The sequence below is a fragment of the Dermacentor albipictus genome, chromosome 9, assembly GCF_038994185.2.
Source record: "Dermacentor albipictus isolate Rhodes 1998 colony chromosome 9, USDA_Dalb.pri_finalv2, whole genome shotgun sequence".
Classification (NCBI taxonomy): domain Eukaryota; kingdom Metazoa; phylum Arthropoda; class Arachnida; order Ixodida; family Ixodidae; genus Dermacentor; species Dermacentor albipictus.
Window position 1 is genome coordinate 14,400,182 of NC_091829.1, and position 15,572 is coordinate 14,415,753.

The window sequence follows — 15,572 nt, forward strand, 5'->3', positions numbered from 1 at the left end:
TGCTTCCAACTACAACTGAACCTAAGTAAAAAATTTGAACTGCATTTCTACAGCAAAGGATCTTTTGTTCTTGAATTGATGCTCGGCAACCCACAGCAACATATTTTAACTTGCTGTCCCAATTCTGTGAGATTTTTCGCAAGTATAACTGGGTTTTCCTGTAAAACCAAAGGCTAAAAAAACCAAGAAAATCTAGCCAGGTTTTTTGGATTACAAAATGTAGATTAACACCACATTCAACTTACTGCAAGGCAAGAATCCTGTCCTTGGCATTGTACAAGCATACAGTCAATATGACCGAAAAAGTTGCTACACCCAATGTCAGACAAAATGAACCCAAACTGCAGCTGCATGCAGAAGCATTCCAATGCTTATTACATTACATACGTAGTACAGTATTGGCATGCCTACTCTGTTGAAAAAGATGGACTAGAACAGTCGCGGTGGTCGCAACAGTGAGACAGCATTTTCATGAATACTTCACAGCATAGTACGGACACCTAACGTAAGACTTGTCTCGTGAGAGTGAGGATACAAAAGTGTGACTTTGTCTCACATGCGCTTTTCCTGGGGCGATCCAAAAGCAGCCGCTTGTGACATCAGTGTCGGCAGGCAGTGGCAATGTCGGCCAGCTTCAGAGGGCAGGTAGATACTGGCCTGCCAGTCATTTAGGAAGAAAAAGAAACAAACGTTTGTAACAAACAAAAACAAGCAACTCAAGTGTTTTACCCTGCACAGAGCATACAGCAGAGTCGCTTTAATGTACAAAAAACTTCCAAGAAAATTTCATAAGCTCGGATCAGGAAGATTTTAAAGATATATGCTAAGACAGCGTTCTGATACAACAAACACAGCTCTAAAGTCCCTTCGTGCTTGTCTTAAAGGGATTCTACTGTACACTTGTAGAATGTAAAAAAAAACAAGTTTTTTTTTACATTTTCAGTAACTCCTGAAAACAAAACAGTCAAATGTTCGATAGCATCAAATAAGCCACTACAAACTAATTCCATCAATTATTTAACTAATTTGTCAACTAATTTAATAGCATCAACTAAACCGCATGCAAAATTATTCTTAGGACTATACTATGAGCATGGAGTCCTTACGGCTTAAGACCACAAATTTCACAGGACTTTAACAAACATGAGTGCACTGAGAACTGCTCAGTGGCTAATCCATGCACACTGAGCACAACTATTTATTTATATTATTTATTTTAGGTAACTGCTTAGAAGACATTTCATTCAGTGGAACTACAGCTTAGGCTTACATGTTTCAGGTGGCTGTCAACAGGTGGAAGGGGTTGTGCAGGTGATATTTATGTAGTCTTAACCCTTTAACCCCCATGCCGAGCTGTACCCGCCATGCGAGGTTGTACCATTACCACCAATGAGGAGTGATACCCATTCGGCCAAATGTTGTGCTGCTCCCACTGCCAATAACGAGCTATGCATGGCATTGAAAGAAGGCTGCCCTCAAGAGTAGCTTTATTTTCTTTTTTGTTATTTCTGATAACCAATTTGTGTGCTTATCTTTGTTTATTTATTTGTGTGCTTGATTGGCTATTGCTAATAGCCAATCAAGAAATACATTTTCAGAAGCAGAATGACAGAAAAAATTATGACAAAACAAAAAAATTTCTGAAACTGGGTACATTACTTACGGAATTAATTTGGGGATTAAAGTGTTAACCATTGGTTAAGAGAGTTGAAAAAGTACAGCAAAGCTGATTTTTCAATCATTGCAAAGTTCAGTGAAGAAAATATGCAGGAAACAACAAATATTTTTTCATTTATCTTTCATTCAAGTACGAGGACACCAAGCAAGAACGCAACAAGACAACTTATAGTTATAATAGTATCAGGAGAAAAAAAAGTTTGGAACTCACCATGTACAGCAGTTCTGCCAAGAGTATTGTCGCTTGAATAGCCAAGGCATCTTCACTTGACACTATCACTTCAACTAGCGCCTACATTTTGTCAAGAAGAAGAAAAAGATAAAAAGATAACACATTATTTGGTTGTTGAACCCTTTAGAAAATTTTATAAGTACTCCCAATGAAGAGTAATTATTTTTTTCCTCTTTACATCAAAAAGGTTTCGAAGTGAAGCACATCGCACTTCAAATTACAACAGAGACACTCAAAACACAACAAAGTCAAACAGCATCTTAATTTAGTGCTTTACTTGCACAAAAATGACAGAATTCTGCAGATAAAGTAATAGTAGGCTTGCTGACCAAACAATTATGAGGACAAGTTTTGTATACGAACATTATCTGTTGAGACCGTGTGTACTTACAAAGCTTGATCCAACTTTAATCTTCAGCCTGAAAGCCATTTACAATGCCAAAAAGTAATGCGCAAAAGCAGGAGTTACACTGTGATACTAACATTCGTAAAGGAACACTGTAGAGGGAAAAAAATGTTTATAGTAAATTTTCATTTTTATAAATAAATATTCGCTACACTGTATCCTAACAGAGCAATAGAGTGGACTTGGCAAGTTTTGATAACTTTTACTGAGCCTCAGTGGCCCAAATAGCATTAGAAAATACTTTGAAATCCACGACATCAAACTAACTTATTGGTGCTAGAGTTTCAACACGAATATTTTAAAACCTGGAGTTTGGCCTTAATCTCCTGTTCTAGATCAACCTCCCACTTTCTGTCTCATTTCTCAACAGACAAGAAGACAGACTGGAAAGATGAAAGCACTCTCCTTCCAGCCTTTCAAGTTCTTCAAACTGACTTTCTGCTGGAAAGAATGATGCATTACTAGGCCAGCCAAAATGTTTGGACCAACCAAAATCCCGTTTTAAAATTAAGCGATTTGATGCACACTGAAAAAAAAGCCCGCCAACCAGAAATTTCAGATTTGTATGAGTTATCCAGCATGCTGAATTATCCCAATGTGAACCATGGCAAGTTGGCTGCACAAGTTCTCTCATAACGTATAAAAATTACTTGTTTTATTGCTCATCTTTGCTGGCTGTACACTGCCAAATTTGATTATTACATTTGTAACACTAGAGCCAAGCAGAGTTGAGCAATGAGGATACTTATGTTCTGACACCAGAAGGCAACATAAAACACCACAAATAAAATATCATTCACGCTCACCTCTAGGATTCCAGCCTGTACGAATGCTAACAAAAGGAGAGCTAAGTAGTTTCCCACTAAATTTGACCTGAAAGCAGGAAAATAAAAAGAAACCATACAAGAGGGCATGAATCACTTGGTTTTCTAGTGACAAGTAAAGCAAAAGTAAAATAACAAATACAAAAACAATATGTATCACAAAAATGACCATGAGAACATTTCGAAAACAAAAGTTCAACTGCAAACTTGCAAAAAAACTTCATTATTTCACCACCACAGTGAGCTTCTTTTTGTATGACACACAAGGACGCCAACTACAAAAGTAAAGGCTTAATCACACCAGCAACTTGAGGACGTCGCGAGACCATTTGCGACTAGGCAACCAAACAGTGACTGAAGGTAACTGATGTTCATACCGGCAAACCTGGCCGAGCACAAGCTGCAAGTCACAATCTTGGAGATTATCGTTCTCAGCGAGAACTCTAGGGATCTACACAGTTCACATGCACTTCACTGGTTTCGCATTCCGGCAACAGCCATGGATTTTGATCCGAGCAAAGAGGAAGACGTCATCACTGTGCTGATGTTGCAATTTGTAGTTCGCATTGCATGGGAATCGGTGCATAATTTTTGCGCTTTCTTTTGCTGCTGGGTAGCCTCCTGCAAATGCTACCGCATACACTCGACACGTTGCTGGAACTGCTGCACCCCAGCATCACAAGGCAAGACTACAATTACATTCCTGTAGTCTGCCATGATGGCGTAGACTTTGTCACTTTGCCATGGTGGTGCAGATTGTGTTTGGTGTGACACAGGAGGACGCTGGATGAAAACACGTGCTAACCTTCAGCGCACCACTGACTGGTTTAGCTGTTTTGCGACCACGGTCGTGCAATTGAAAAATCGAGGATCGGACGACAAGCTTAAAATAATCGTTTTTCGAGAACAACCGACAATTTGAGACGGGTCACTTTGCGACAAACTTGGTCACATGACTGCTATCAGTCACCGGTGTGAATGAGCCTTAAGCATCCATAATGCCACAGTTAGGTACGATAGCAGTGGTGATTGTCAAAATGTCCATTGGTGACTGTGAAACCATAGTAGTACTACCACTACTTTTTCATTTAACGGAGTGTCATTTCTACATGGGGGTTACTGCTGTTCACGAGTAGCTCCCGAATACACCATACCATTTAATTATTCTATCATCAGTTTCTTGCCTTAGGCATAATCTATGATGGTGCTCTGCCGCCTTTTACTGAGCTGACTAAATTTCCTGTAACCAACAGGATAAACATTGAAACATTCCTGACATACTGTCACGTCATGGTGCCGATGAAAAATACAACACTGCCAATACTGCAAGTTAAGAATCTTATCTCTTCACTGAGCAAACTTGCACCCAGAAAGACAAGCAACACTCAAACCAAAATGATAGCATTGAGCACAGTCGCTGGTCTTTGAATCTGAATTCATGAGTCAAGTGCATCGATTACTTATACATGACTCATCATACATTTCAGCGCAATTGCTGATGCTTGCATAAATTCGAGAATGTACACTATTTGCAATACACGTACAATATGATTAGTCAAACAGTTAAGGTCACAACCAATGTGGTCAGTGCTCGTTGTAGGATGTATGAAACCAGGAAAAGACTGGCTTTTGAATGTTAGGCCAATCGGTTCTCCAGAATGACATCACTAGGCAACTGCAAGGCACAGCGAATGGGCTGTCCTGAAGGCAGCAAAAATGTGTGAATGTGAAATCCTCACATAATAGAGCTAGGCACTCTACAACAGAATATGTTTTTACTGGAGGTCCTGTATAAATATGTATGTAGCCACGTGAGCAAGAGATACATGCACGTTCTAAAGTGCAGTGATGGAAGCAGCACTTAGACTTACGGAGCAGAAAAAATCAGTTTGGTGTGGGAATATATGCTTTCGGGGCAGAAAAATTTGGCCTTTCATGCAAGGAAACAATGCTTTGGAGCAATAACTCACTGCTATGGTGCAAAGAGAAAGTTACACATGCAGTGGTGCATAAGATGCAGTTTTTTCCAAAATTTTCGGCGGTGTGTCTTATACAATGCTCCGGATTGTCTTATATGTATATATATTTTTTTCCATTTTGGCAAACTTTGAAGGAACTCGTGCTGATGCTGATTGGTCTTTTTTTAACTATTATGACAGCTCAATGCAAATGATGCGTCATAAATGCAATAACAAATAGTCAACCTCCAAAAACTAGAGTTCCATAACAAAAAACAAGAAAGAAAGTCAGTAGAATGAAAGAAAAAAAAGAAAATGTGTCGCTTTACGAGTTCTCAAGTCACGGAGGCTGCGTGAGGCTCGGAAGCCGCAAGCGGTGAGCTAAAATAGCAAAAGATGGCGACAGTTGAACTGCTTGCCCGAATGGTTTGGCATTCAGCCCGTTCGGCACGCTGCGCATATTCCAGTCAGTCACCATTTGCAGCTTTGTTTATTCAGTTTGTTTGCTTTGCTGTTGTTCACTGTTCACCATTCACCTGTAGTATGCCGCCTACTACACGAAAGAGCGACACAGCAAAGTTTAAGCTTACTGCTGTGGCGTACGCGAAGAAGCACAGGAACCTGGCAGCAGGCCGTCATTTCAATCTCACCGAAAAGATGATTCGCACATGGCGGCAGTCTAGAGAAAATCTCCAGGCCATGAAGAGCGGCAAAAAAGGCTGACTGCGGCAAGAAGGCATAATGGCCAGAACTTGAAGGATGCTACACACGTGGGTTTTGTAGCAACACGCCCAAGGTAGGGCGTTATCAACGGTGCAGCTGCACCTGAAAGCGCAGACTCTGTCCCAAAAAATGGCCACTGTTGGTTTTGTTGGTGGGCCATCGTGGTGCTCGAGGTTTATGTGCCACAAAGCGTTCGCGATTAGAGCCCGCACAAGCATGTGCCAGAAGCTCCTGGAAGATATTAAAGAGAAATTACAACGATTTCAGTCTTTCGTAAAGAAAGAAATTGAAAATTATGGCATCTCCGACAGCCGTATTATATATACGGATGAAGTGCCACTGACAGTTGATATTCCTATGGAAAGGAGTGTGGCACCGGAAGGTAATAAGGCCATCACGATTAAAACTACAGGCCACGAAAAAGCACATTTCACAGTTGTGCTTGCGTGCTATGCCGACGGGAGGAAGCTTCAACCCATGATAATTTTTGAAAGGAAGACCATGCCAAAAGAAGCCTTCCAGTCCGGTGTTGTCATAAGAGACAAATGTGAAGGGCTGGATGGATGAGGACACGATGGGCAGGTGGCTCGAAAAGTGCTTTTCAAAGTGACCAGAGGGCTTTTTTAATGTTAAGAAGGGCTTTCTGGTCATGGATAGCATGCAAGCGCACATAACTGGGATGACGCTCAAGCGTGTAAAAGCCAAAAACTGCACACCTGCAGTAATCCCAGGCGGTATGACTAAAATACTACAGCCTCTGGACGTCGCGGTGAACCACAGTTTTAAAGCTGTTTTGCTACGCCTGTGGGAGGCATGGATGACTGAAGGAGAGCACAGCTACACAGCAACAGGGCACTTGAGGTGTGCGCTTCATTCAGCGAAGCTACTAAGTGGGTCTGCGATGCCTGGAGTGCGATTTCGGAGACTACAGTGAGTACGGGGTTCTGCGAGGCATGCCTACTAGCTTCATCAGCGCCAGAGCTCAAGGAAAGCAGCGATTCCAAAGAGTACGCCTCAGTGATGCTACTGCCAGAACTCGCCGAACTTTTTGAAAGCGCGACAGAAGTAGAAGATTTTGAAGGCTTTGAGTAATAAAATGTTTCTCCTGCATTTATGCAGGACGTTTCTTAATGCGTGGTTGTGCACTTTTTGTCCCACAAATTTGCGTCATCAATGTTCATAGAGAGACTAGTACTCCGAGATGGTAATTGTTAAGTAGAGCATTTCACAATATTTCCGCAACCACACGTTGTGAAGTTTCTCTGTGGCAAGTGCGTGAATATAGGTGCGTCTTATACAACAATGTGTCTTATACAGCGAGAAATACGGTATTATACTAAGATGCAACTTATTTTCTTTGAATTGATGTTCCCTTTTTTTTAATTCTTATATAAAGAAATGATAAATACAGTAAAGAAGATAAATGCAGTTTTACCCTAATTCACAGGTAATTATAAATTTCAATGAAGTGTTTGTTCCTCACAAGCTGTTCGCTGGCTTCCTTATCCCTTTCATCTGCTATAGCTTTGATATGTTAAGCGTGTTATCTGCTAAACTCATGCCCCTCTCAAGTTGATACGTACAGCTACCCGATTCAAGGATGCTATCTTTGTTGCTGTCCTCGCAGGCATAGATAATATGTGGAATAGCATTGGTGTTCTGTAACTCGTGCATCCGTGTGTACCTCCTTGTGCTGTTTTCACATATTTTTCCACGTCCGGGCTGTCTAGTCCTAATACAATGTGCCGTACACAAAGGCACGTCAGGCAGCTGTACCCTCACAGTTATGCATCACCATAGTTATATTAAATAATTTATAAACTTCACACAGCAGATGTAAAACACTAATCAAAGGCATGCAGATACTGAAGGATCACAAAGCGACCGCAAATATCTATCACTCGTAGTAATCAGAAATTGGGTGCCGCAGAAGAGCACACTCTGACACATAGGCCATCAATACATGCAAAAAAAGTGCATTTCAGCCAACTAGCTGAAGTATCTGTGCTATTGTAATATGTCCGTCCCTGATTGACTTTTTGCACCTGCTCTGATTATTCGACTTCCCCCAGTACTGCTGCATTCTCCGTAGACACTGGCGGATCCAGAAAGGAAGGGGGGGTCCCGGGCCCTGCCTAAAATATGCCCATACACTTCAGCGCCAACAAAATTGAATGTGTTTTCCTTTTTCTGTTTTTATTGTCTGCTCATATATATGGACCAGGTGCATGTCGATGCAGGTGTGGCACAACACATAAGATAAACGATAATTGGGCGCAGCATTTAGCAGCATTTCCTTCACTGCACAGTTTGGCACAATTGGTGCAGCACCTCCATCACTGAAGTGTTCTTAGCTCTTTTATTCCAGACCCAAATAGTTGTTCACAGCTTCCAAAAGCATAGATGCAATGGAAAAGTTTTTTTTTTTTATTGAAGTTTGAGCAGACAGTTGTAAGAAGAGACACACAAATTGACATCCATACACATGGACAGACAGATCAGTGCAGTATTGTCTGTGCCTTTTTGTGTACGTGTGTCAATTTGCACTTAATTTCTAGCAGCTATGTTTCACTGCCTAGCCCAGCAAAATATCCTTCAAGAGACAGTTGTTATGGAATCAAGGAGGTTGCCAGTAACCATTGTAACATGTTCAAGGAGGTTGCCAGTAACTGTGTTTTCATGTAGAACTGTTGGCACTACATTTTACACTCAAGTTTGTAGATACAATTTTAGGATTGCTACAAGAAGCTGTTGTCTCTAATGCTCAAGATAACCTTCCGATACCAACTGATCATTGCGTTACAGTCAAACCCGACTATATCGAACCCGGTTACATCAAATTATTCTATATATCGAACAATTTCTGGACACGGTATAGTTACAATGAGTATATATAGCAAAAATTACGCTTACATCGAACAAAAAATTACCGACGATTACGTTACTTCCTAATGCGAAATTTGAGCGCAGCAAATAAGCTGTTTCACCTTTTCGATAGATTGAGGCAAAGAAATCGAGCAACACATGTATGCGCTATCACAGAATTTTTTTTTTATTTTTCACACGTATTCCTTTAACAAAGACTCCACTAACAGTTCTTGACAGTCATGAAGGAAGCTTTGTGGTCGGAGAAATAGACTGATATATGTTCGACTTGGTACACCAATGCTTGATTCTCAAAGACGAGATCTATACAAGTGCCTCGCGAGGTTGTCACAGCCGTGGGACGCGTTACGAGCGAGAGGAACGGGATGTTCTCCCGCATAAGTGTTAGGAAATTGCTGTTTGTCTTTATGTCAACATTAAAGTCCCCCACTACTAACATCGGTGTGGATCGATGGACGGTTAATGCGAGTTGCAGGAAGTGCACGACGTCTTTCGTGAGTGCGGTAGGGGCGAAGTAGGCAGCTACTACCAGCAAGCCGTTGGGCAACTTTGCGGCGCACAGTTCGCCAACTTCAAAGTTCGAGCCGGCGCTTTGACAACCGGAGACTCGCAGGAAGGGGTGGGAGGGGGGCGGCGTGTACACCCAGCGGCAAACGATGGGGGCAGAAGCGCGTGCAGCAAGCGGACAACACGATAAAGGGAGGAGGGAAGAGATAGCAGCGACTGACTGATGCCGCTGACGCCGATAGTGAGTCAACCCCAGCTGCGGAGTTGGTTTCAGGGACAACGCCGCCGATGCCGACACAAACAATATGATACCCTCGCTTCCGCAGCGCTAAGAACCAGGGGGGGGGGGACCCTTTCCTCCTCTTTCTGCATGGCGGCGACGGTGTTCTATGCAGTCACGTTATCTTGACTCTCTAGCGGCGTCAGCGGCATCCAGCGGTATCAGTCGGTCGCTGCTAGCGCTGGGGGGATGAAAGGGGGGCGGAGCTGGTTACGAGGCCGACGACAACGCCGACGCGAAACCCAGGAACGGACGCCAAAGAGCTGCGCTCTAAAATAGCAGGGACTACCGATATATCGAACGTCAAGCAGCGGAAAAATGCCCCCAAAAGTTGGCTTTCCCTCACGGCGGCGGGGAAACTTGGGGTGGCGCGGCTCCATCCAATCGCTCTCCCTACCGTGACCGCACTGCCTCGGACGAGCCGTCAACACCCCCCCTGCAAAAAATCATCCTGGCCCACCAGCAGTGCTTGCTCAGACAGCCAATCAGAGGCTTTTGTGTCCTCATCGTGCAAGATAGCGAAAGTGCGAGATGTTTTGCTGCTTTTCTGGTTCATTGTGTGTGTGCCTTGTGGGCTTTCTCCTGCAGCGTTGCCGTGACGAAGCGGCAGAATTCGCCTTTCGTTGTGAAGTTCGAAATCATAAATCGGGTCTAACGCGGTGAGAAGTCAGATGTCCCCGTAGCGTGCAAGATTCCGAGGAACACTCTCAGCACGATCTCGAAGAATAAGGGGGAGATTAGGGCTAAAGCAGCCAAACTTTCCACTCAGGACCCGTGGCGCCCGACGCACTCGCACGACCGTGTACGAGTGGTTCATCCCAAAATGCTTCAGATGTGCTGGCACCCGCGTGCTCGGTGATACTGTAAATTTTGATGAATGCGACGAAGCCATTGCCGGTGTTGCCGAAATTTGGAGCCACCTGTCAGAATTTCCGGAAGCTGTTGACGAATCAATGGTGGACGAGTTTGTGAGTGCAAATGCTGGTGTCGCGACCATGGGAGAGCCTAAAAGCGAAGACTACATTGCCGACATTGTACCGAGCACAAGTGAAAGTGGGTACAATGAGGAAAGCAACGACGTTCCTTTGTTCACACCCTCTGTAGTGAGTGGTGCGCTTGCACTAGTACGGTGATTCTGCGTGAATGCAGAAGGCTGCGGCCTCAGCTGCTCCGACTCTTGGGACAATGTGGAGAAGTGCGTGCGTCGCAGGCAGCGAAATTGCCCAAGCAGAAGAAAGTGCAGGACTATTTCATGAAAAACTACGATGGTTTCATCAATAAAATGATTTTATAACTGGTATGTGCTTTTAAAACTTCCAATTATTTAGCACGCTTATATCGAATTACGTTCTATGTCAAACTCATAGGCGTTTTTTTTTTTTTTCGAGTTCGATATAGTCGCGCTCGAATGTATGTGTTTTACAAAGAAGGTAGTGTATTCCACACTTGCACACACATATTATAGGTAGACGTTTTAATAAGATTCCATATTCAAATTTCATAACATAGAGACAGAGGGGCTGAAGATCTAAGTTTATGCAGTGTGCTACAATTACTAATTAAAGCCACAAAATACTATGGCAAGCTCAAATTTCACACTGCATAACAAGCTTGACAAGCCTATAACAGCTTGTCGACAATTTAAAGAACCAAACTACAATAAAAGAAAGAAGTTAAGATCTAAAAAGTCACCTATGCTTTGATGGTGGTGGTAAAAGATCACAAGCCTCTGCAACCACAAAGCCCTCATATAGCTTCCATGACTCCCGGATAGCCGTTCGATCTGCAAACACAAGTTGCATAACAGTGCTTAGCAGAACACGTGTTGCAAGGTATCAAGCATATGCATTTCTGGCATGAATTCCTGAATTGCAAACCTCCTTCACTAGCCTTCATAAAAGCAACAATTACAGTCAAACATCATTTAGCGAAGTCGCATTTGGCACAAAGGTAGTTTTACCTGACACGTGTTGTTAGTGTACATGATGATACCGGCAGGGAAAAAAAAGAATTGTAATCACATCTAGGCGAGAAAAATGCAACCGTTTGTGATGCCTGCAACAGGCCAGCAAATGGTCTCCAGTAGGTTTTGATGAAGGCGTGTTGGCAGCTTGTCCTGCCAGTGTGGGGCACGTGATGCAAAATAGTAAACACGCTTTGCACAGATGGTAATACGCAACCATGCAATCAGTGTAATCCCGTAAGATTGGCATGCTGGCTAACAAGCAAACATGCCATGTTGGCCAGCAAACCCAAACCTTGGCCAAAATGCAGACATGTCCAGAATGTGCCTTTCCAAGTTGCTCTTGCAAACTATTTGACATTTTTTCTACCAGAACAGATAGTTTGAGCTGCAGAGTGAACAAATAGTCACTTGGCTATGACTGACGTCTCAGAACTTACATTTTTGGACTTGTCATAGCAGCAGAATACTCATTGGAATAAAGCATTGCCAACATTTTAGATTTACCTCATGACATTTGATAATGTGTTATATCAGTGCTCATTATATCGAGGATTCGACTGTTTAATAAACTACAGTGAGAACATGATGCAACTCACCAGCTGACTTGAGTGCAGTTTCAAAATCACTTGTCCATTCCGGAATACGAAGGCAGAAGACGTCGTACAGCAACTCAATTATATTTTTCTGCATAGATAAAGGAAGTAATTTAGTGTTGTTTTATACGGCTTACTTTATTATGATGTATAAATATTTAATTTTCACTTTTAAATGCAACAAATTTCAGTCAAATTGGTTCAGTGGTAACCAAATAAAATTGACAGCATTTTGTGTATGTTTGAATGAGGAGGACTGATATAGAACTAACTCTTATTATTTCCATTTGCTGCCTTTTAAACAGCCAGCCAGACCAAAGAAATGAACACAAGGAGGTGATCATCACGTACTACCTCATTGTCCTGCGAACACTTTTCATGAAATCAAGTGCTCAACGAAAATTTGTCAGGTCGGAATTGCTCATAGTCAAGGATAAAATGGACGCCGACCAAGAACATTAAAAGAAAAGAAACCAAGACGTTTTGGCTCCCATACGGGGGCCTGCTGAGAGATTCTAATCACTGTTTATTATTGGTAGCGTTTAATGATGCAAGGCTACTGCAGCCATGAATGATTCATTGAATTTTATTCCCCTTTTAAGAACACCAAGCTATGGATTAATATAGTATAACCAATAACATCCTTGAACTGTGAATAAAGGAATACAATCGAACTCACAACCTTCGCAACATGCAAAGGTTGTGGGTTCGGTTCCCACCTGCAACGAGTTGTTTTTTCATCCACTTTAATTTCCATTAATTTATCATTTCTTTATTTCATTTATTAAGCACAAGTAACTTCCCCTATGTTGTCCTTGGTGTCGGTGTTTGTTGGCTTCTTATGATATAACGGTTAGGCAAGTGATTCTGTCTAAGATACACAATACTAGGAGTCACTATTACGCCATCACATTTAGTGCAGGTCTTTAATTTGTTATTCAGTTTTCTGTATCATGAACATACAGTGGCTTGCATCTACGCAATCTAATGGTACAATGCACATGAGACAGTTATGTACAGTCCAATCTCGTTAATTCGAACAGTCTTAATTCAAACTGACGCTGTGGTCCTGTCAAAATTATGTGTATTCCAATGGGTGAAAATGCCCAAAAATTCGAACGCACAAGCATTTTCGACGGTTAATTCTAACATACCGCGCTCCGACAATGCTCTCAGCAGCATTGCTCTGACCCCGCCATGGAGGAAGAACTTAGGAGAGACCCTTCAACACTGCTGCGCGTGAAAAAAAAAAAAAAAAACGAGACGGAAATTTCACCCTCTCAAATGGCAAGGTCGCCGTTTCTGCGTCGCGCCATAATGCCCCAGCCATGCTAGCGGCCAAACGCGCGCCACGGGAGAGATCAATCCTGGGCCAATTTTTCCCGGCGCGCGGCGGCGGCAAGCAAGCATAGGAGACCAATAAGAGTGGTCCCTACAGTGACGTACACACAGGAAACTTGTGTCATGCAAACCCACCCAACCACTCTGTTCCTACTCGCATCTTGTTCAGCCGGACCAGTTCTTTTGGACTGTTGTCTGCTCGTGTCAGCTCTCAATTGCTCTTGTTTTTTTGTTTTGCAATGATGAGTCTAAATCGAACTGCTTGTTCGCCTAGTTTGTGGCTGCTAAAAGACATGTTTTTCGCCGCAATTGAACGCTCACAAAAGGAAGACACATAAAGATCGTCATAAAGGCCACCCGTGTTTTCTTTATGTGTCTTCCTTTTGTGAGTGTTCAATTGTGGAAAAAAACATGTCTGAGTCTAAACCGAGATGTCCCAATAGAAAAGTTGTTGGAGACAATGCGCCATATCTGATTCTGTATGACAAGACACACCCAAAATACAAGGACACGAAGGTGACACCTAGTACCTTATTCTCTTTGTCTTTTGAACGTGGCAACGCCGCGACAGAAGGATCACACCAACGTGATATTTGATCAGTGGCAATGACTTCATCACCTTGATAAGACATTACCCATGTTAAGAATGCTGGTCAAAGAACGTAAACGCAGTGCCGATCTGTCAGCAGATGCACGTGACCACGCAGGGGGACGCAGCAGCGGAGGCACAGTCCGGCCTCGGCAACTTCGCTGCTTCGGTAGCATTAGGTGGCAGAGGTAACTAGCGCCATCCATCGAGCTGGTGGGAAAGCAAATCCATTTTACTCCCGCCTTTCCTCGCAACTACGCTCCCCTCGTGCTCCCTCTTAACTCCCTCACCTTCGACAGTCTCTGCGCATGCGGGCCTCCGCACCGGCACCACCAGACCTGCACCAGCTTAACCTACTCCCTGAGGTTTCGTTTTCTGCCACTATCAGGAAGCGCGCGTTGGCCGGTGTGGGCAGTTTCATAGTCCTCGCTCACTGCACCCTTGCGTGTCACAATATTTCACGTCTCGCAATGTTCGTGCATCGTGCTATGGTGCACGAACAAGTTCTTCTTTTAATTCGAACTTATTTTAATTCGAAAAAATTTTCAGGCCCCTTCGAGTTCGGATTATTGAGATTCGTCTGTATTAATTAAATAAATTACTTGTAACTCCTAAATTCTAACAATCACATTAATGTAATGAAGTCTTACCCTTGTGTCAGGAAGAGGAAGACAAAGAACTTCTACGAGAGATTGCAGACCGGACGGTGGAGGCTTGCAGAAATACACCATCCCTAAAAGAACAATGACAATGCTCACATTTTAACTATACCTGTGAGGATTACTCACAATGCAGGCATTTCAAATTACCATTATACAAGAAGCTCATAACAGAAATGTATGGCCACCTTGGACAATACTACAGCAAAGTAACATAAAGGCTTACCGGGCCAGGACCTCAGAACTGAAGTCATGGCTATCCTACTTGACTGAAACCTGAGCACCTTGTCATACCTGTAGTCGGAAGGATACAAATTAAGGTTGAGGTTTGAGCTGTTTCATGGAAGGCGTCATAATGACTAACACAAGGCAATTATACTATTTCATTTACATGTTAGGCACACAAAGTAAACACAAGTGATTCAGGATCGCAAACGATCATGGCTGGCTACTGGTTCGAAATTTTAACCCAACTCGTCAAACTAGCAATTCATCAATTAATCACCTATGTAGATAATCAAGTGTAGCAACAACTAAAGTCAAAGCAATAATCATTTACTGTTGTTTTTGCTGTCAGTCCATCAACAATGCAGAATAGGTGGCATTTAAAAAAAATGTGCATAGTTTCTTATTTTACAGTCGAACATCACTATAACAAAGTCACATACAACAAGATCATACCTTCATTATGTCCAACCTTTGTTATAAGCATACATTTGCGACATGCTGATACTAGCGAGAAGCACTTTCAATTTATTTTTGTTATATTCGATAATTCATTATATCTATGTTTGTTAAACTGAGATTCAACAGTGTTCTTTTTTCTTTTTTTCTGCCAGCAGGTGTGGCTGGGTGTTTATCATCACATCTTCTGAGTAGTGTTGGCAAATGGAGATTACAGTTCTGAGCATTCACACTTGTATACACAAAC

General features: G+C 42.6%; 1 protein-coding gene across 1 annotated transcript in view; it reads right to left on the reverse strand.

Moving 5' to 3' along the window:
- Positions 1-15,572, reverse strand: part of rictor (rapamycin-insensitive companion of Tor) — a 75,248-nt gene that overhangs the window by 46,931 nt on the left and 12,745 nt on the right. Inside the window, exons 7-13 of the mRNA XM_065433938.1 lie at positions 14,868-14,935; positions 14,633-14,715; positions 12,056-12,143; positions 11,186-11,276; positions 3,122-3,188; positions 1,889-1,969; positions 557-657 (exon numbers count right to left, since the gene is read on the reverse strand). Of these exons, the coding sequence (XP_065290010.1) occupies positions 557-657; positions 1,889-1,969; positions 3,122-3,188; positions 11,186-11,276; positions 12,056-12,143; positions 14,633-14,715; positions 14,868-14,935 (579 nt within the window). The remainder of the gene's footprint in view (positions 1-556; positions 658-1,888; positions 1,970-3,121; positions 3,189-11,185; positions 11,277-12,055; positions 12,144-14,632; positions 14,716-14,867; positions 14,936-15,572) is intronic.